We start from the raw sequence: 20521 nt of genomic DNA, 5'->3' as shown, positions 1-20521 counted from the left end.
CTTCAGTCTTTGCCAGCATCAGGGTCTTTTCTAAGAAGTCAGTTCTTTGCATCAGGAGGCCAAAGTATCAGAGCTTCAGTTTCATCATCAATCCTTCTAATGAATATTCAGGGTTGATTTCCTTTAGGATTGACTGGTTTGATCTCCTTGTAGTCCAGGGACTCTCAAGAGTCTTCTCCAACACCAGAGTTCAAAAGCATCAATACTTTGATGCTCAGCCTTCTTTATGGTCCAACTCTCACATCCATACATGACTACTGGGAAAAACCAGAGCTTTGACTAGACAGACCTTTGTTGGTAAAGTAACGTGTCTGTTTTTTAATATGCTGTCTAGGCTGCTCATAGCTTTTCTTCCAAGGAGCAAGCGTCTTTGAATTTCATGGCTGCAATCACCACCTGCAGTGATTTTGGAGCCCCCAAAAATGAAGTCTCTCACTGTTTCCATTGTTTCCCCATCTATTTGCCATGAACTTCGTTTTCTGAATGCTGGGTTTTAAGCCAGCTTTTTCACTCTCCTCTTTCACTTTTCATCAAGAGGCTCGTTAGTTCCTCTTCAATCTCTGCCATAAGGGTGGTGTCATCTGCATATCTGAGGTTATTGATATTTCTCCTGGCAATCTTGATTTCAGCTTGTGATTCTCCAGCCCAACGTTTCTCATGATGTACTCTGCATATAAGTTAAATAAGCAGGGTGACAATATACAGCCTTGACGTACTCCTTTCCCAATTGGGAACCAGTCTGCTGTTCCATGTCCAGTTCTAACTGTTGCTTCTTGACCTGCATACAGACTTCTCAAGAGGCAGGTAGGTCTGGTATTCTCATTAAGAATTTTCCAGTTTGTTGTGATCCACACAAAGGCTTTAGCATAGTCTATGAAGCAGATGTTTTTTCTGGAATTCTCTTGCTTTTTCTGTGATCCAATGGATGTTGGCAATTTTGATCTCTGGTTCCCCTGCCTTTTCTAAATCCAGCTTGTACATCTGGAAGTTCTCAGTTCACATACTGTTGAAGCCTAGCTTGGAGAATTTTGAGCATAATCTTGCTAGCGTGTGAAACGAGTGCAATTGTGCAGTAGTTTAAACATTCTTTGGCATTGCCCTTAATTTGGGATCGGAATGAAAACTGATTCTTCCCTGTTAAAATAGTCCAAAAGTCCAATACACAAAAGACTTCATTTCACCTTAAAATAACAGAGTAGCCTATATATCTTTATCAAACATGGTATGTCTACACAGGCAGTGGTGGGAATGCAGACACCCCTGAGAGGCGGGAGTGGGTCCTCACCCTGCAGGCAACACCCAACCAGGAGGCCCTGGGCAACCCCTCCTTCCCTCTCCCCACTCCGCCCCCTCCCCACTCCCACCCTGCCCACTCTGCCCCTCCCCACTCCGCCCCCTCCCCACACCCACCCTGCCCTCCCCATAGGGCCATCTGGGTTCTGAGCTCTGACTCTGGTATGAAACCCGGAGCCCCTGCCCCATGCCCAGCACAGCTCCACAAGAGGCAGCAGGTAGTGAACAGCAAGGGCTGTGGATTCGGGTCTGAGTTCAAGTCCTGCCTTGTTCAGTCTCTTTCGGCAAGTCACAGAGCCACCCTCGGACCTCCCAGCCACATCATGAATTAAGGGCGATGACCAATCTCTCACTCGAAGGGTGAAATGCAAAGAAAAATGAGTAAAAAGCAGCTAGCAAAGGCGCCCTCAGAGGACAGTCCATACTAGCACGAGCTCAGCTGTTACAAAGCACACGGGAGGGAATTCTGGCCCGCAGAGCGCGTGGTGAACAGGCAAGCACAGTCCCACATCCAAGGACGTGCGCCGAGCGCGCTTGGCCCACCACGGCCATCAGGAAGAGCAGAGGCCCAGCCAGTTCCCCACCGCGAGGCAGAGCTGACGAGCACCTCCGCGGGACAAAGCGCGGTGCTCCCCCAAGACCCCCCACCCCACCCCAGTGTGAACTCTGCTTCTTCACTAGCAGAGCACAGCCCCCGTGGGGGAGGAGAGGCCGCAGTGCTGTGGGCTCGCCACCGCCGGGAGCCTCGCCAGGTCTCTGCGCCCCTTTAGCAGATGCAGGCTGAGGTCGCAGCACGAGCCCACAAAAGCCCGACTCCCAGAGGCCGACCCTGAAGTCACCCTGGGCTCAGGTCTGATTAGACCCAGAGTCCACCAGCGTTGACAGGTGGTGAGCGCCGTGACCGACCATGAGATTCGCCCAAAGCTCGTGTTATTTAAACACTAATTTTCAGGCCACACTTCTAGTTCAGATTCTGTGGCACGGGGCCTCAAGTCTGAATTTCAAAATAAACAAACACTCTCTAGGCGATTCTGTTACGTGTGAATAGGGATCAGAGTTTAAATCACAGTACAAACTTGCCAACCAAATAACCCTTTACACTTTGTGTAAAATGAAGTTATTAACCACCTGCTCTTAAATTTATGGAGAAGTATGTTAAATCCTTCAGAACGAGATGGGGCAGGCAAGGTTAGCCTTGACTACTTCACTCCACAAGGCCTTCTTTCTTCAGGCCAGGTCTGTGAGACAGGAACCAGTGGAGGCATGTGAAAAGGTCAGACAAGCCATGAAATTCACTTTAGGGGAAAAAAATCCACTAAGCATTTATACAAACAGAGACAAAGGGGAAATAAAATGTTCCGTACTGGCCACACTGGAATGATGCCTGCCTGAAAACCGAGCGCCCAGTCTCCCCCAGGGAAGGCCACTGTCTCCCCACCTACCACGATGGTCGTCTTTGGGTCTTTGCCTGCCAGCTCCCTCGTGGCTATCTCTTCATCAGGCTGCCCGAAAGTAAAGTAATTTGGATAAAAAGCACCTGCCAACACAACCTGGGAGACAGATGTATTTGCATGAAGTAACAGCATGATTCTATCACATTGTCTCATTAATACAGTAATCTCATCCCAGAATGACATCCATAATGTAAAAGATGAGTTAATATTTTTTAAAAACCTGGACCTTTAATCAACCAACCAGAAAGTCACGATTCTGGTTACTTCCCTGTAACAGAAACACATTCTACAAGATCATTGCTCCAAAGAGCCTATTTCTCAGAATGAGGTTTAGGGACTTCCCTGGCAGTCCAGTAGTTAAGACTCCACTCTCCCAATCCAGGGTACACAGGTTCAATCACTGCTTGGGGAACTAAGATCCCACAAGCCACACCGTGCAGCTAGGAGAAAGAATGAGGTTTAGAAAACAGTGGCGAGTTGAACAAGGACACAAATGATTGCACACACAGGGCCCTGGGGGCTAGCCAGCATTTTCTACCTCCTCAACATACTTCCTTCCATGGGTCAGGCCTTCTCCAAAATGTTCAGGTAAAGTTACAACTGGGGCACACAGACTCAGGGCAGCAGGCCTGCCTTCAATGCTCACTTCTAAAAAGCACTCTGCAAAGAGCCGCTTCGTCAGTTAAAAACATGCCATTTGAAACCAACACCCAAGGAAGACTGTCCCAACCTTAAAGTAATTTGACACTGGTTTCCCAGCAGCCTCCAGGTTACAGGATCCCAACTCTGTGTGCGTCAGCCAACAGGTGGACGCAGGACAAGCCCGCCTCCGCCTCTGAGCCTGAGTCAGAAGCACTGGCTGCCTCTCCAGGACACACTTCCCTCCACACACGCCTACAAGGCTCCATCCAACAAGGGAGTCTGATCACGGCCTCCAAAGTTGAAATAACTTTCTGATGCAGGGTAAAAGCAACGTAATATTAACAGCAATTTTACTTTCTTAAGAGCCAAAATAAAAGGATCTCTCTGGAAGCAGTAAAGACAGCAGCCTTCAGAAACACGCCTCCAGAGATCAGAACTGGGTCTGGATCACCAACTCAGTGACATAGAAACCTGAACGCAAGGGTGGAGTGTTTCCTGTTCTCCAGCACAGCGTGAGCGCTGCGTGTCTAAGATCTCCTGTGAGGCACAACTTGTACCAGAGAAAGGGAGCAAGCCCTCTCACAACCGAGCCCAGAGGAGCAGAAGGAACCAGGAAGGACGTCCGGGTGCCCCACGTACCTGCAGGATGAATCTCTGCTTGTACTTGTACTCCTGGTCCAGGACAGGCCGCCGGGAATCAACGTACATGTTGAACTGTGAGACCCTAGTCTTCAGTTCTTCATATAACTCGGCCACCTAAGAAGAGCACAGCGACAGTGTCTCCAGACGACCACGCCATCCAGGGCAGCGGGAGCACCAGAAAAGAGTCCACACCGGGAAATATCGCTACGCCTGTGGGTGAAACCCTGCAGCTACTGAGAGCCACGATACTAGAGGCTGATTAAGAAAGGGTGCAAAAGACACACAATACAGTGCGACAGACGACAGGACACAAAGCTGCACACGCTTCACAACCCCAGCTCATAAACACTCACAGGAAGCACTGCAAACGCACACATGGGCGCCAGCGGCCGAGCGGGCCTCCGCGGCCACCGCCCTGCCTCAGGCCCTCGGAACACTCCCAGAGCCTCCTGCCAGGAGCACACACTGCTGCTTTGTGATTAAAAACAACGGCTACACAGTCACTCTCAACAAAAACACCTCTTTAGTTTAAATAGAATCGTCTCACATAAAATTATTTTATCACACTTCAAATGTATACACACAAGAATACACAAATCCAAACACCTATGAACGCATCATAAATTAACTTACCACAAAATTATCTCCCAGGAAGCAACAGTTAGCACTGGACATGGAACAACAGACTGGTTCCAAATAGGAAAAGGAGTATATCAAGGCTGTATATTATCACTGCTTATTCAACTTATATGCAGAGTACAACATGAGAAACGCTGGACTGGAAGAAACACAAGCTGGAATCAAGATTGCCGGGAGAAATGTCAATAACCTCAGATATGCAGATGACACCACCCTTATGGCAGAAAGTGAAGAGGAACTAAAAAGCCTCTTGATGAAGGTGAAAGTGGAGAGTGAAAAAGTGGGCTTAAAGCTCAACATTGAGAAAACGAAGATCATGGCATCCGGTGCCATCACTTTATGGGAAATAGATGGGGAAACAGTGGAAACAGTGTCAGACTTTATTTTTTTTGGGCTCCAAAATCAATGCATATGGTAACTGCAGCCACGAAATTAAAAGACGCTTACTCCTTGGAAGGAAAGTTATGACCAACCTAGGTAGCATATTCAAAAGCAGAGACATTACTTTGCCAACAAAGGTCCGTCTAGTCAAGGCTATGGTTTTTCCTGTGCTCATGTATGGACGTGAGAGTTGGACTGTGAAGAAGGCTGAGTGCCGAAGAATTGATGCTTTTGAACTGTGGTGTTGGAGAAGACTCTTGAGAGTCCCTTGGACTGCAAGGAGATCCAACCAGTCCATTCTGAAGGAGATCAGCCCTGGGATTCCTTTGGAGGGAATGATGCTGAAGCTGAAACTCCAGTACTTTGGCCACCTCATGCGAAGAGTTGACTCATTGGAAAAGACTCTGATGCTGGGAGGGATTGGGGGCAGGAGGAGAAGGGGACGACAGAGGATGAGATGGCTGGATGGCATCACTGACTCGATGGACGTGAGTCTGGGTGAACTCCGGGAGTTGGTGATGGACAGGGAGGCCTGGCGTGCTGTGATTCATGGGGTCGCAAAGAGTCGGACATGACTGAGCGACTGAACTGAACTGAAAGAAAAAACTATACAAGCCACAGCTGTAAAGGTAACTGGAAAAAGACTACAAAAAAGAACGGTGAGGACGGAAACTCTTAGAAGTCCTGACCTATGAGGAGAGGAGGAGAGCCTGGGGACACAGGAAGGGCCCAGCCTGGCCACTTCCACACTCACTACTGAAATCACCCAGAAGGCTGCAGGAAATACAGCTTGCTAATTAAAAACCAATTTAAAATTATGCAAGTCACCTTTTCTGACCAAATGCAATAAAAATCAAAATATTAACAACAAAACAAGATATCTAAAGATATTTCTACCTAGAAACTCAAACACTCTTCTAAAAGACCCTGAATCAAGGAGAAAGCCAACAGTGAAAATAAGCCTCAGACAGGGATAGCAGTAAGCTCCCTATAGCGGGGAGGGAACGTGCATCCCCACATGGGATGTCAAAGACCAACGGACCCAAACTGCTCACAAGAAAACTCGCAGCTTTAACTACTTTTAATTAGAAAGACTGAAAGTCCATCCCACTCCAATATTCTTGCCTGGGAAACCCCGTGGACAGAGGAGCCTGGCAGGCTATAGTCCCTGGGACCTCAAAAGAGTCAGACATGGCTTAAAAAGACTGAAAGTGAAAACAAGTTAAGTTCTCACCTCAGTAACTAAAAGTAAACCAGAGAAAAACTAAATTAATGGAAAAAAGCCAAAGTCAATCCACTGAAGTCTTTTACCTTTCCTCTCCCACAAAACACGTGCACAGTAAAAGTGTCAAATCAAACCAGGAGTCAGTTCTCTGAAAATACAATAAAACAGACACAGCATCTTGCAAACCGGTGCAGTAAAGGCCTTGAGTCAGCAGGCCCGGCTGTCCACGTCCTGGACATTCCAGAGGAAGGTCTGGCTCCGGGCAGGTCAGCTCTGGGTCCCTGGCATACTGGCCCTAAGAGCGTCTTTGTTCAGCTGAGGCCTTGGTTCAGCACAAACGCAACAAGCAGTTCATGGAGCAGCGCGACATCGTGGGGGCGGGGGGCAAGGGGCCTGGGCCACAGGGTATCCATGTGACCTTCAGAGGAGCTGAAAACCAAGCAAGTGAGGTCAACCAGGTGCGCACCCCCGACCACGTAACCAGCCCTCAACACAAGCTTGCAGGCCAAGGCCAGCGAGCCCCCCGGCCTGCGGTCTCCTGCAGGCTGTGAGCACCCGTGCTGCCCAGAGGCCCTGCCGCGAGACCCCGACTGCGGGCCGACGCTGGTCTCTCCTGGTCCCTCCCCACCCGCCTTGCACCTTTGCTGGTCGTCATCTGTGTCCTTTCACAATAACAAACCGTAACTGTGACCGCAACACATCGAGTCTACTTGCGCTGGACACAGGACGCACTTCCTGGAAGGCTCACTGCTACCCACGGGTCGCGAAGAGTCCCCCACGACTGAGCAACTAAGCACAGCACTGTACAGCACCCTGGGTACTGCCGGTACTTGATAAACGTCACCTTTACTTGCGTTCAAAGAATATACAACTTACCTCTCTAATTCTCTTGATCTGAATGTAATTTAACCGCCCCCAGTCAAGTTCATCCTTTAAATACACAAAAGCATAATATTTGATATTAATGTAACAAACCAGAACTGATACATCTACGATAATACATACATCTCACAAGGAAGAATATAAACCAACAGGAAAAACACTGGCTGGCTCTTTGTTCAGTCACACAGTCGCGTCCGACTCCTTGCAACCCCAAGGACTGCATCACCCCAGGCCTCCCGTCCCTCACCAACTCCTGCACTATGCTCAAACCCATGTCCATCGAGTCGGTGATGCCGTCCAACCATCTCGTCCTCTGCCGTCCCCTCCTCCTCCTGCCTTCAATCTTTCCCAGCATCAGGGTCTTTTTCAATGAGTCAGCTCTTTGCATCAGGTGCCAAAAGTATTGGAGTTTCATCTTTAGCATCAGTCCTTCCAATGAATATTCAGAACTGACCTCCTTTAGAATGGACTGCTTGGGCTGCCATGCTGTCCAAGGGACTCTCAAGAGCCTTCTCCAACACCACAGTTCAAAAGCATCGATTCTTTAGTGCTCAGCTTTTTCTGTGGTCCAACTCTCACATCCATACATGACCACTGGAAAAACCACAGCTTTGATGATACAGATCTTTCTTGGTTATGTCTCTGCTTTTTAATATGCTATCTAGGTTGGTCATAGCTTTTCTTCCAAGGAGCAAGTGACTTTTAATTTCATGGCTGCAGTCACCATCTGCAGTGATTTTGGAGCCCAAGAAAATTAAGTCTGTCACTGTTTCCATTGTTTCCCCATCTGTTTGCCATGAAGTGATGGGACCAGATGCCCTGATCTTCATTTTTTGAATGTTAAGCTTTAAGCCAGCTTTTTCACTCTCCTCTTTCATCTTCATCAAGAGGTTCTTTAGTTCTTCTTCGTTTTCTGCTATAAGGGTGGTGTTATCTGCATATTTGAGATTATTGATATTTCTCCGGCAATCTTAATTCCAGCTTGTGATTCATCCCGCCTGGCATTTCTCATGATGTACTCTGCATGTAAGTTAAATAAGCAGGGTGACAATATACAGCCTTGACGTACTCCATTCCCGATTTGGAGCCAGTCCAGGTTCCATGTCCAGTTCTAACTGTTGCTTCTTGATCTGCATTCAGATTTCTCAGGAGGTAACCAAGGTGCTCTGGTATTCTCATCTCTTTAAGAATTTTCCAGTTTGTCGTGATCTACACTGTCAAAGGCTTTAGTGTAGTCAATGAAACAGATGATTTTCTGAAATTCTCTTGCTTTTTCTATGATCCAACAGATGTTGGCAATTTGATCTCTGGTTCCTCTGCCTTGTCTAAATACAGCTTGTGCATCTGGAAGTTCTCAGTTCGTGTACTGTTGAAGCCTAGCTTGGAGAATTTTGAGCATTACTTTACTAGCGTGTGACATGAGTGCAATTGTGCGATAGTTTGAACATTCTTTGGCATTGCCTTTCTTTGGGATTGGAATGAAAACTGCCCTTTTCCAGTCCTGTGTCCACCGCCAAGTTTTCCAAATTTGTTGACATATCGAGTGCTGCACTTTCACAGCATCATCTTTTAGGATTTGAAATAGCTCAGCTAGAATTCCATCACCTCCACTAGCTTTGTTCATAGTGATGCTTCCTAAGGTCCACTTGACTTCGCATTCCAGGATGGCTGACTCTAGGTGAGTGATCACAGCATCGTGGTTATCTGGATCATTAAGATCTTTTTTGTACAGTTCTTCTGTATATTCTTGCCACCTCTTCTCAATCTCTTTTGCTCCTGTTAGGTCCATACTGTTTCTGTCCTTTATTGTGCCCACCTTTGCAGGTCAGGAAGCGACAGTTAGAACTGGACATGGAACAACAGACTGGTTCCAAATAGGAAAAGGAGCACGTCAAGGCTGTATATTGTCACCCTGCTTATTTAACTTATATGCAGAGTACATCATGAGAAATGCTGGACTGGAAGAAACACAAGCTGGAATCAAGATTGCCGGGAGAAATGTCAATAACCTCAGATATGCAGATGACACCACCCTTATGGCAGAAAGTGAAGAGGAACTAAAAAGTTTCTTGATGAAAGTGAAAGTGGAGAGTGAAAAAAGTGGGCTTAAAGCTCAACATTCAGAAAACGAAGATCATGGCATCTGGTCCCATCACTTCATGGCAAATGATGGGGAAACAGTGGAAACAGTGTCAGACTTTACTTTTTTGGGCTCCAAAATCACTGCAGATGGTGACTGCAGCCATGAAATTAAAAGACGCCTACTCCTTGGAAGGAAAGTTATGACCAACCTAGATAGCATATTCAAAAGCAGAGACATTACTTTGCCAACAAAGGTCCGTCTAGTCAAGGCTATGGTTTTTCCTGTGCTCATGTATGGATGTTAGAGTTGGACTGTGAAGAAGGCTGAGTGCCGAAGAATTGATGGTTTTGAACTGTGGTGTTGGAGAAGACTCTTGAGAGTCCCTTGGACTGCAAGGAGATTCGAGCAGTCCATTCTGAAGGAGATCAGCCCCGGGATTCCTTTGGAGAGAATGATGCTGAAGCTGAAACTCCAGTACTTTGGCCACCTCATGCGAAGAGCTGACTCACTGGAAAAGACTCTGATGCTGGGAGGGATTGGGGGCAGGAGGAGAAGGGGACGGCAGAGGATGAGATGGTTGGATGGCATCACTGACTCGATGGATGTGAGTCTGAGTGAACTCCGGGAGTTGGTGATGGACAGGGAAGCCTGGTGTGCTGCGATTCACGGGGTCGCAAAGAGTCGGACATGACTGAGCGACTGAACTGAACTCAACTTGCATGAAAAGTTCCCTTGGTATCTCTAATTTTTTTGAAGAGATCTCTAGTCTTTCCCATTCTATTGTTTTCCTCTATTTCTTTGCACTAAAAGCTTTCTTATCTCTCCTTTCTATTCTTTGGAACTCTGCATTCAGAAGGATTTATCTTTTGTTTTGTCCTTCGCCTTTCGCTTCTCCTCTTCCCTCAGCTATTTCTAAGGCATTCTCAGACAACCATTTTGCCTTTTTGCATTTATTCTTTTTGGGCTGACTGTCTACACAATGGCTTTCATGAGTAACTCAGACAGTTGCTCTAAGGATGCATCTGGGCATGGCAAATTTACACACACATACCTACCAGCAATCTTTTGAACACGCTCAGTTTAGAAGGAGAACAAAACCTGCCTGTGCCCACCCCAAACAACGAAGGCTAAAGGCTGGTTTTTCCAAGCCGACTATGGAGCACATGGCTGAAGCAGCAGACGGAAAGCCCCGAGCCCCTCCGCTCTTGAGCGGCAGCCCAGGCGTGGCCCCCAGGCCTGCGGTCCCGGCAGTTGCCGGGGCTCCTGACACTGAAGGGACCCCGGTCTCGGAGGCGGGCGGCGGGCAGCACGGCCGCACACAGGCCGCCACCTCCAGGAGCCGGCGCTGCCGGTTCGCACGGGCGATGAGGCTGAGCGCAGGGGCCCAGGCAACTCCCGCGGCGCCAGCAGTCACAGCAGAGAGACTCGGGGAACGGCCACTGACCTTCGGGTGCCGCAGCTCCCCTCTCTGTCTGCAGGTCTGCCACGCCTGCAAAGAAACCATCGGGGTCAAAACTCTTTCCTGACCACAGACAATTTACAGATTTGTTCTTTCTTTCTGAAAATTATCAAAGTTAACATATAGTTCTACTATATACTAAAATTATTCTTTTAAGTGGGTGAATTAGGATTTTCAGTTGGGAGATTTTTTTCCAGTCAACTTCAAAGACTCAGACTCCCATCCTGACATACTTCTCCCAACAGTTTCTTTAGTCTCAGGGGTCGGTAACACTAAAAATCCTCCTAACGAAGACAGGCACAGGGCGTGAAAGTGTCCTGACACCCGCGGTCACTGCTTTCGGAGCTGGACTTACTCTAAAGGCTTCAACAAGTGCGATGCAGTCGCTCCTGCTGCTGCCAGCGAAATTCACCTTGTTCCTAAAAACAGACAACAAAGGGCGTCACCTGCTGCCTGTAAAACACGGCAGCTTAGAAGTACGAGAGGAAAATACCTGTATCCATCAAGATGCTGCCTGAAAGGCATCGCAAAAAAATTCTTCAAGGAAAGAGATGCCGCTATCAAGAGAATAAACAAAGACAATGTGAGATGCTCAGAAGGGCCTCGCCTTGCGCCCTCCGTCACCGCCTGGCCGCTGCACACGCACCGATGATGAGACACTCGTCCAGACACCCGAACACGTGTCCGAGGACTATGAGTTTGCCGAGCTGCTGACTGACAGGAAGCTGGGCTAGAACCCTTCCTAGGAAGGTCAGCTCACCATCGTGGGGGTTGTCGTCTTCTCTCCGCCCGCTCACCGCAAGCGCTCCCACCTTCATGAAACAAAGCAGGGCCGTCAGCAAGTGGGCTTTGCCCACGCCCTTCTTCCCTCAGGCAGGGAGTTTAAGACAGGGACCAGCTGTGGATGAGCAAGGTTCCACAGGGCCTCTGAGTCAGCTTACTAAAGACTGAGACTAAAGGTTTTTTTGAAGCCGAGAACACCATTTCATTATTTCCACGTAACTCACAGGCTAACGAACGTGGCAGGCCCAATCCCAAATATCCAGCTGCCGCATCATTCACAGCCAGATGGAGCAGCCCCCATGCGGAGAAAGATGTCCTCAACTGGATGGAGCGTGTTTTACGGACACCCAAGCAAGTACGAGAGGCACCCCAAGGCCGAGGGCCGGAGGCACACGCGCACAGCCGGCAGACGGGGGCGCCTGGCCAGGCTGCCCACCGCAGGGGCAGAGCCGGAGCCCACCACAGGGGCAAGGCCTCCAGCACCAGGAAGGAGAAGGCTGGTGGGGGCGAGGAGCAGGACTCGAGGGCAGGGGAGAGGGCTCCTGCGGCCGGAGCTGGGGAACAGGGCCGCACTGCGCCCAGCGGCCCTGCCAGGGCTTCTCAGCCTCACCAGCAAACAGCAAGCCCGGTGGGGGGTGGCTGACGGGTGGCGAGAGCGCAGGAGCGGCTAACAAAGCTGGTCTGAACCAGTATATAAACCTGGAGTCAGCCGTTAGTCGTGAGCGCCCAGCCAAGAGTCAGCCGTTAGTCGTGAGCGCCCAGCCAAGCGTCAGCCGTCAGTCGTGAGCGCCCAGCCAAGCGTCAGCCGTCAGTCGTGAGCGCCCAGCCAAGAGTCAGCCGTCAGTGTGAGCGCCCAGCCAAGCGTCAGCCGTCAGTCGTGAGCGCCCAGCCAAGCGTCAGCCGTCAGTCGTGAGCGCCCAGCCAAGCGTCAGCCGTCAGTCGTGAGCGCCCAGCCAAGCGTCAGCCGTCAGTCGTGAGCGCCCAGCCAAGCGTCAGCCGTCAGTCGTGAGCGCCCAGCCAAGCGTCAGCCGTCAGTCGTGAGCGCCCAGCCAAGCGTCAGCCGTCAGTCGTGGCGCGCCAGCCAGCGTCAGCCGCCAGTCGTGGCGCCCAGCCAGCGTCAGCCGTCAGTCGTGGCGCCAGCCCAGCCAAGCGTCAGCCGTCAGTCGTGAGCGCCCAGCCAAGCGTCAGCCGTCAGTCGTGAGCGCCCAGCCAAGCGTCAGCCGTCAGTCGTGAGCGCCCAGCCAAGCGTCAGCCGTCAGTCGTGAGCGCCCAGCCAAGAGTCAGCCGTCAGTCGTGAGCGCCCAGCCAAGAATCAGCCGTCAGTCGTGAGCGCCCAGCCAAGCGTCAGCCGTCAGTCGTGAGCGCCCAGCCAAGCGTCAGCCGTCAGTCGTGAGCGCCTAGCCAAGAGTCAGCCGTCAGTCGTGAGCGCCTAGCCAAGAGTCAGCCGTCAGTCGTGAGCGCCCAGCCAGCATCAGCCGTCAGTCGTGAGCGCCTAGCCAAGAGTCAGCCGTCAGTCGTGAGCGCCTAGCCAAGAATCAGCCGTTAGTCGTGAGCGCCTAGCCAAGCAAGCACTGTTCACAACCATCAAAATACCTTAGAGATATCCACATCATGAAACCTATAAAATTCACCCAAAAATCTTAGCTTTTCCCATCACGAACAAGTATGGGAGGGTCCTACCTCCTTGAGCAGAAGGATGGTGCGTTCAATGTCGCTCAGACTAGGTGGAGAAAGGGCCGTGGCCAGCAGAGCCCTGGGCTCACCCATGTCAAGTAACTTCACCTTCAATATCGTGCTTCCTAACGGACAACGCTGAAAAGAAGAGAACTTGAGTTTAGAAACAGAAAAATCAGTAAATCAACTCACCTACTCACATGACTAGTACTCCAGAGGAAGCAGTGCAAGAGAGGAGGTAAAGAGAATTAAGAAAGGAAAACAGAAAGAGGCAGAGGGCTGGGCGGAGGAGAGAGAGAGACCGGGGATGGAGAGATGCGGGAGAGGAGGAGCGGGAGACAGACGGAAGACGGATGATGGAGGGGGTCAGAGAGCGAGGAGGGGAGGGCAGGGGCAGCGGCGACGGCACGGATGGAAGGCACAGACAGAAGGCACGCACGGGGCGGCTGGGCACAGCGCTCCTCGGGCCATCCGCTGGCACGGCGCGACTCCCTCAGGGGCCTGGGGCCCAGGCGATGAAGCCAGTGCTGGCATTCAAGACGACCCTGGTCACAAGTGATGTTTCCAGGGTCAAAATTATATGACACTCAAAATATACTCCTCAGACTGTTGGGTAAAACTGCCCATAAAAACCAACTATGAAGATGACCAAAGTTCGTTACCAGCATCTCAGGGATGACGTGGTTGGGGATGGAGTTGTCCCAGAAATCCTTGTGCACGAGTCTGTAACAGTATCCTTTAGACACCCGTCCAGCGCGGCCTTCAAAGGGGGAACATTCAAATGCTGGCATTAGTTACTTTAACATAAGCATAAAGACATTTTTCAGAATAACCATTATGTACTAAGGAAAACTCTGTTATCCTCTACCAAATCAGGTCAGTAAAAACTTCAGAATAGGTCAGTGTTAGAAGCAACCTTATACACAGAAATTAAGTGCTAACTTGTACTCAGTACAGTATCAAATGCACATTTCCAAAGACTACCACATTGGCCCCAGAATGCAACGGCAATCAGAACATTATAAACACCACACCTCTCCTGCAAACACATAGTTTACACTGATAATCGAGCTGGCGAGAGAAGCCACGCTTCCCCCAGCGGATGGGCTGGCTGTGCCCTGTCCCCACACCTGTGTGGAAGCGTCCGCCCTTCATGACGACTTCACATGACCTGAGTGTGCAGAGCTCAGAAGCAGGCCTGGCCCATGGAAACTGGCCGATCAATGGCTCTTCTCTTGCGATGGTATCGCTTGCACAATGAAAACTGCTTTATCCAAAAACAGGATAAAATCTGAGAGCGTGGAAGGCGGGGAGGGGGCTTCTTCATGAATACTTGCTTTTAAAAAGTGGGGGCAGCCAGGGAGGTGCCTGTGGAGCCTGGACCCCTGCCCTTTCTGCCCCACCAACCTGGGAATCCGCCCCCCTTGCCACCAGGAGACTGAGGGGAGTGTCCAGGCTTCTGCCTCCACCTCCACCCCACCCGCGTATCTTCAGACGACAGGACTGCACGCGGGAAATCCCAAGGTAATGACAAAACCAAACGCACAACTCCTGGAACCAACAAGTGAAATCGGTGAGTCACCAGACTCAACAGCAGCACAGAAAATAAACCACGTCTATACACTAGAAACGAGCATGTGAAAACCCGCGTGAACAACGCCCTCACAATCACTGCAGTCCCTCCAATTAAACTGAACACTTAGACACAGATCTAGCAAAACGGCCTCCCTGGTGGCTCTGATGGTGAGAATCTGCCTGCAACGCAAGAGGCCCGGGCGCGATCCCCGGATCGGGAAGATCCCTGAGGAAGGAAATGGCAAACTGCTCCGGTATTCTTGCCTAGAGAATGCCATGGACAGACAAGCCTGGCAGGCTACGGTCCATGAGATCACATGACATGACTGAGTGACTAACACTTTCTAGCAGATCACATGCAGCGTCTGTCTGCTGAAAATAACACAATGCTGGCTGACGACGTCAAAGACACCCTAAACAAGGGAGACACACGCACTCAGCGACAGGCAGACTCAGGTCTCCACAAACTCGTGTTCAGGGTTAACCAAGTCCTAGCAGCACCAGGGGCAGCTTCTGTGTATGCGTACACAACATCATTCTAAAGTCTACACAGAAAGGCAAAGCCTAACAGAACAGTTAGAACAACCTTGAGAATGAAGAATGGAGGGGTAGGAACCCATCTGCTTCATGTTAAATCTCACAGTGTGTTCTTGGTGGAGGAAAAACAGCCGAGAGAACGTAATGAAGAAGCAGAAACAGCCCCAGACAAGCGCAGCCCGTGGTGTGCGCAGAGGTGCGCACGCCCTTCACCAGAAGATGACGGCGCGGGGACGCTGCATCCAGACAAACCGCACATCAGTGACGAGAACTGACTGCGTGATTCAGAGACATGGAGGCAAGAACCAGCCGATGTGACTCCAGAGGAAACACAAGAAACCCCTCACAGTCCAGGCTAGGCGAACTGCTCTTGTCTGAATCTTGAGCATGATCCATAAGAAGAAAAGCTGATACAACCCAAACCACACCAAAATGTGACTTTTTCTCTACGAAATACCCTGTCAAGAGGAGTAAAAGACAAAATACACTCTGGGGGAAACACAGGAAGTCCTCTACATACGACCCTTCAAGCTGCAAGCTTTCAAAGGTGAGAACGTGAGTGCCAGCTTTCGTACCCTGGCACTGTGAAAGGTGACCACACACTCCTGGTGGGCATGCCAACACACTCAGCTGCTCAGTGGAGAGGAGGGTCGGGCATGGAAACAGAGTCTGATGCTGTGAGATGCTGTTGCTTTATACGTAAAACTGGTTCCAATAAAGGTAATCTCTGATTAAGACTAAACATACAAAGAGCAAAAACCTTGAAAGGACCCCCAGTGTGTCGCCAGGCCCCGGGGCTGTGCTGGAACACAAACACCTTACCTTTCCTCTGCTCACAGCTGGTCTTAGAGGCCCAGCTCAGCCGCAGACTCTGGTAATTCGTGTCTTCATCACAAACCAGAGTTCTGGTCAAACAAAAATCTATAACTGTCATAAAAAAGGGAATGTAAATACCAGGCTAGGCTAGCAAGAAATAACCGTGACAATCACAGTGCAGAGGGATAAGTCGATTTATGGAACACACAGCCTTTAGAACTGATGTACACACAGCAGCCTCTGGAAAAGACCAGCCACTCCCAACTGCCCAGGACAGGGCAGCGGTGGCCACGCTCTCCCCTCCTACGGACTGGGCGTCCGGACGGAAAGAAGACTGCTGGTCAGAGCCCCTGCAGCACAGGGAGCCGGTGCGGGCTGCGCCCCAGCCTCCCAGGACTCGCGGCCACGCAGAAGCACAGCTGAAGCGGGGATAGTCAGGTCTCAGCCGTGTGTGTGTGTGTGTGTGTGTGTGTACAGTCGGGTCTCAGCCCTGAGTGTGTGTGTGTGTGTGTGTGTGTGTACAGTCAGGTCTCAGCCCTGAGTGTGTGTGTGTGTGTGTGTACAGTCGGGTCTCAGCCCTGAGAGTGTGTGTGTGTGTGTGTGTGTGTGTGTGTGTGTGTGTGTACAGTCAGGTCTCAGCCCTGTGTGTGTGTGTGTGTGTGTGTGTACAGTCGGGTCTCAGCCCTGAGTGTGTGTGTGTGTGTGTGTGTACAGTCAGGTCTCAGCCGTGTGTGTGTGTGTGTGTGTGTGTACAGTCGGGTCTCAGCCCTGAGTGTGTGTGTGTGTGTGTGTACAGTCGGGTCTCAGCCCTGAGTGTGTGTGTGTGTGTGTGTACAGTCAGGTCTCAGCCGTGTGTGTGTGTGTGTGTGTACAGTCGGGTCTCAGCCCTGAGTGCGTGTGTGTGTGTACAGTCGGGTCTCAGCCCTGAGTGCGTGTGTGTGTGTGTGTACAGTCGGGTCTCAGCCCTGAGTGTGTGTGTGTGTGTGTGTGTGTGTGGCGCGCACGTGCGTGCATGCTAGGGGGCTGGGGGCGGCTGCTCCATGTCCATGTCAGGGTCCTCCCCTCTAACACCCGGGGACAGGGCCCGTGCCGCTCTCCCCGTGCCCCAGGCCCAGCACAGAGCAGGCAGGCTCCGTGCAGGAAGAGGGTCTGTTCCCGCCGCACGTGCGCGCCCCTCCTCAGTGCCCTGCCCGCCCATCCCGCCCCCGCCCGCCTCAGGAGACCCTCTTGCACGTCCACGACACCATGTGCCCCCAGCCCGTCCTGATGGCTCCACCAGGCCCCGGACACTCCCCCCACCATCACCCGCGGGGACCTCCACTCCCAGACACGGGGCAGGCGGCATCCAGGACCCCGTCCTGTGCCCATCCTCCACCCAACTCGCCTTCCGTGCCCCCACCCGACATCCCCTCAGGCTCCATCTCCAGCCTCTTCTCTGGAACTGGAGGTCCCCCCACCGCTGTCTTGCAACCCTCCCCAGCAGCCCTTAATCCCCACACACGGACCCATGGTGTGTCCATCTGAGGAGCACAGGCCCCCAGCCCCTCTGCCCGCTCCTCACCCTCCGGACACCCACAGCCCACCGGGCGGCACGTGGTTACTCATCTCATCGCCCGTCTGTCAGTGCCCGCCCGCCCCCGTGTCAGGAGAACAGAGTCACCCCGTGGTTGGCACTGTCTCCCTGCCCCGGGATGGCCTGCTGGCCTGGCCCCAAGCCGGCACCCTGCGGCTCCTCCACACTCGGGCGCCCCCAAGTTAAGCCCCCCTCAGCTGTCTCCTCTTCACAGAGGGGGCCCCCGCGGCCCCAACCAAAAGGTCATTCTTCCCAATTAATGGTAACTCCTTTCTCTGGATGATTGTCCTATGTAACATCCACCTCGACCTGGAACCACACACTTTTTTACCTACCAACGTCTCTCACCAGACAACACGTCTGGCCCATCCTGCAGGCCTCCCATCGAGAACACTGTCTGGCACGTGTCAGGCTCCCAAACTTTTTCTTGGCTGTGATGCTCCGCGTGCGGGATCTGGTTCCCCGACCAGGGACGCACCCCACGCCCCCCTGCACTGGGAGCACGATCTGAACCACTGGACCGCCAGGAAGTCCCTCTGGCTCCCAAACATGAACCCACAGCCTCACAGAGTCATCAAGGACACACACGTGGGCGCCCAGCCTGAGTGCCCTCACCCCTGTACTGACTCGGGGTCCTTCTCAACCACCCTCAGCAACGGGGAGGACTTGGGGTCCTCCCTCCAGTCACGATGTCCGGCGGGGCAGCCCCAACGCTCTACTGCCCACAAGCCCCTGGCACGCCCCGGATCACTTCCTGTATAAATAACCGTGCCCAGAGGCTGCCCATGTGGAAGGATGCATGTGCTCAGAGGACAGCATGGAGCCTGCACCTCCAGAACAGGGAGGGGACAGTACGGGGAGGGGCCTCCCGAGGACACACAGGCCACGACTGCCCGGCCACGCTGGGGGAGACGGGGACCTCACCGTACTTGACGTCTGGAACCGTGACAGAACTCTCTGCGATATTGGTGGACAGAATGATCTGGCAAACAAACAAAAAGAGCAATCTGACTCGCTCACACGTATGGGAAGGCATCAGGCAAAGCGAAAATAAAGCAACTCAGAATCACTGAAAGGCAAAAACACTGGACTCAAATTTTAAATTTAGCCATTTTTCTATTTTACACAAAAGTCCACAATCGGTCAAGGGTCTCGGAGGTGAGGCAAGGAGGAGGAGTCAGTGCAGGGGGCTCTGCTCCACACCAGTGTGGGACCCTGGACCACTCACCTCATTCTTCTCATCTATAAAATGGAGATTACAGCAATACCCACCTGATTATTTGAATTAATAAATACAGAATGCTCAGAACTGCTCCCGGCCTGAACTGAGCCCTCAGTAAACAGCAGCATGCCCTGCAGCACTGGCGTCTGGGCACTGAACACCTACCTGTGTCGGGCCGGCAGCACCACAATTCAAGGACAGACAGATATTATCATAAGTAACCTTCCTAACAGCTCTGCAAGGTGGTTTTATTGCCTCTACTTTCAAACAGTAAAATTAAGCCTGGGAGAAGCGAGGTGCCCAAAGGCACACACCTGCAAGGGACAGAGCCTCGCGTCATCGGTCCAGTTCCACACACGCGCTCTTAACCCTTCACCTCTATGTAAAGGCACAGCTTTTCCTGGTGGACTCGCTCTCAGGAGTCTGGCGGAGTCCTCACCAGAAACCCAGGCTCCTTCGCACAGCAGGCGCACAAATGCAGTGGGCAAGCAGCGGGGCGAAAACAGCTCTCCTGACCCCAGACTCGGCAGCTTCAGGGGCCTTGGAATCATCCGGGGGCGCAGAGCACAACAGACTCAAGGCAGAGGCCCTGGGAGGGCCGCAGCGCCTAAGAGCCCTGAGTTGCTGGCAAGGCCTAGGCTGCCCCAGAGACTCAGACCCTCTCCTGGAATCAAAGGGGCTGGGCTGCACGTTCGGGGCCCCTGATGATCTGAAGCCACACTTGAAGGACTGTGATAAGATAATCCCATCACCCACCATAAAGGATTAAAGAAATACTCTTAAGCAGGATCAAGAGTGTGGGCTCTGACCACAATCTCCAGGGCAGTGCCAGGGACAGAGGCCCCGAGCCCACGAGAAACAACGCCCTGAGGCTGTGGAAATAACAAACCTTAGCAAACTGACTTACAAAACAAAGGCAAAATGAAATCATACACCTGGCTCATCAGCACGCACGCGTGTGGGCGACTAACCACCAGCTACAGAGCCCGCCACCCGTTGGGCCACCACCCTCTCATCAGCAGGGTCTCTAAGGAGAAGGTACTCAGAGTGCAGAACGGGTACCCCAGCCAGCCCACCTTTCTGTACCCGGGCACTGGACTTAAAAACACGTTGTTCTGTTCCTCCAAAGTCACACTTGAATGGAGTGGGTAGACCTGCAACCTAGAAAAGAAGGAAAAGAAAGAAAACACCCACAAATGGAAAACAGACACGAAAATGAGCGACTACTAAGATAATTAAACGATTGAGGGCAGAAACAACACAACGCGTTACAAGCAAAACTCTACAGGCTATCGTTTTAAACACACCTTTTATGAACCATGTTTGTGAGAAGTTCGTGCATATAGTTTATTTCACCCAGACCTAGGGAAGAAAGATAGTGGAGGAGAAAAAAAGAGATTTGTATTCATTTCTAAAAAACAACCTTTAAGACGACATCTTTTTCAAAGACGGTACTACCAATTCATTTTAGTTGACTTTTTTATCCTCTTCACCTAAATACATCAGTATTACAAGTGACAAGTATGCAACACTGTTTTTGCTGTCGTTCAGTCACGAAGTCGTGTCCAACTCTTTGCAACCCCGTGAGCTGCAGCACACCAGGCTCCCCTGTCCTTCACCATCTCCTGGAGCTTGCTCAAA

At 51.4% G+C, this 20521-nt stretch overlaps 1 protein-coding gene across 1 annotated transcript in view; it reads right to left on the bottom strand.

Moving 5' to 3' along the window:
* TDRD9 (tudor domain containing 9) overlaps positions 1-20521 on the bottom strand; it is a 107564-nt gene that overhangs the window by 49096 nt on the left and 37947 nt on the right. The window contains exons 12-24 of the mRNA XM_070358223.1: positions 20188-20242; positions 19957-20041; positions 18583-18640; positions 16092-16196; positions 13820-13917; positions 13164-13295; positions 11347-11512; positions 11194-11257; positions 11056-11119; positions 10686-10730; positions 7153-7206; positions 4029-4145; positions 2736-2843 (exon numbers count right to left, since the gene is read on the bottom strand). Coding sequence (XP_070214324.1) covers positions 2736-2843; positions 4029-4145; positions 7153-7206; positions 10686-10730; positions 11056-11119; positions 11194-11257; positions 11347-11512; positions 13164-13295; positions 13820-13917; positions 16092-16196; positions 18583-18640; positions 19957-20041; positions 20188-20242 — 1151 coding nt within the window. The remainder of the gene's footprint in view (positions 1-2735; positions 2844-4028; positions 4146-7152; positions 7207-10685; positions 10731-11055; positions 11120-11193; positions 11258-11346; positions 11513-13163; positions 13296-13819; positions 13918-16091; positions 16197-18582; positions 18641-19956; positions 20042-20187; positions 20243-20521) is intronic.

Source organism: Bos mutus, chromosome 21 (assembly GCF_027580195.1).
Source record: "Bos mutus isolate GX-2022 chromosome 21, NWIPB_WYAK_1.1, whole genome shotgun sequence".
NCBI lineage: Eukaryota > Metazoa > Chordata > Mammalia > Artiodactyla > Bovidae > Bos > Bos mutus.
Note: the sequence above shows the minus strand (reverse complement) of the source record. Positions and strands in the feature narration are given on the sequence as shown.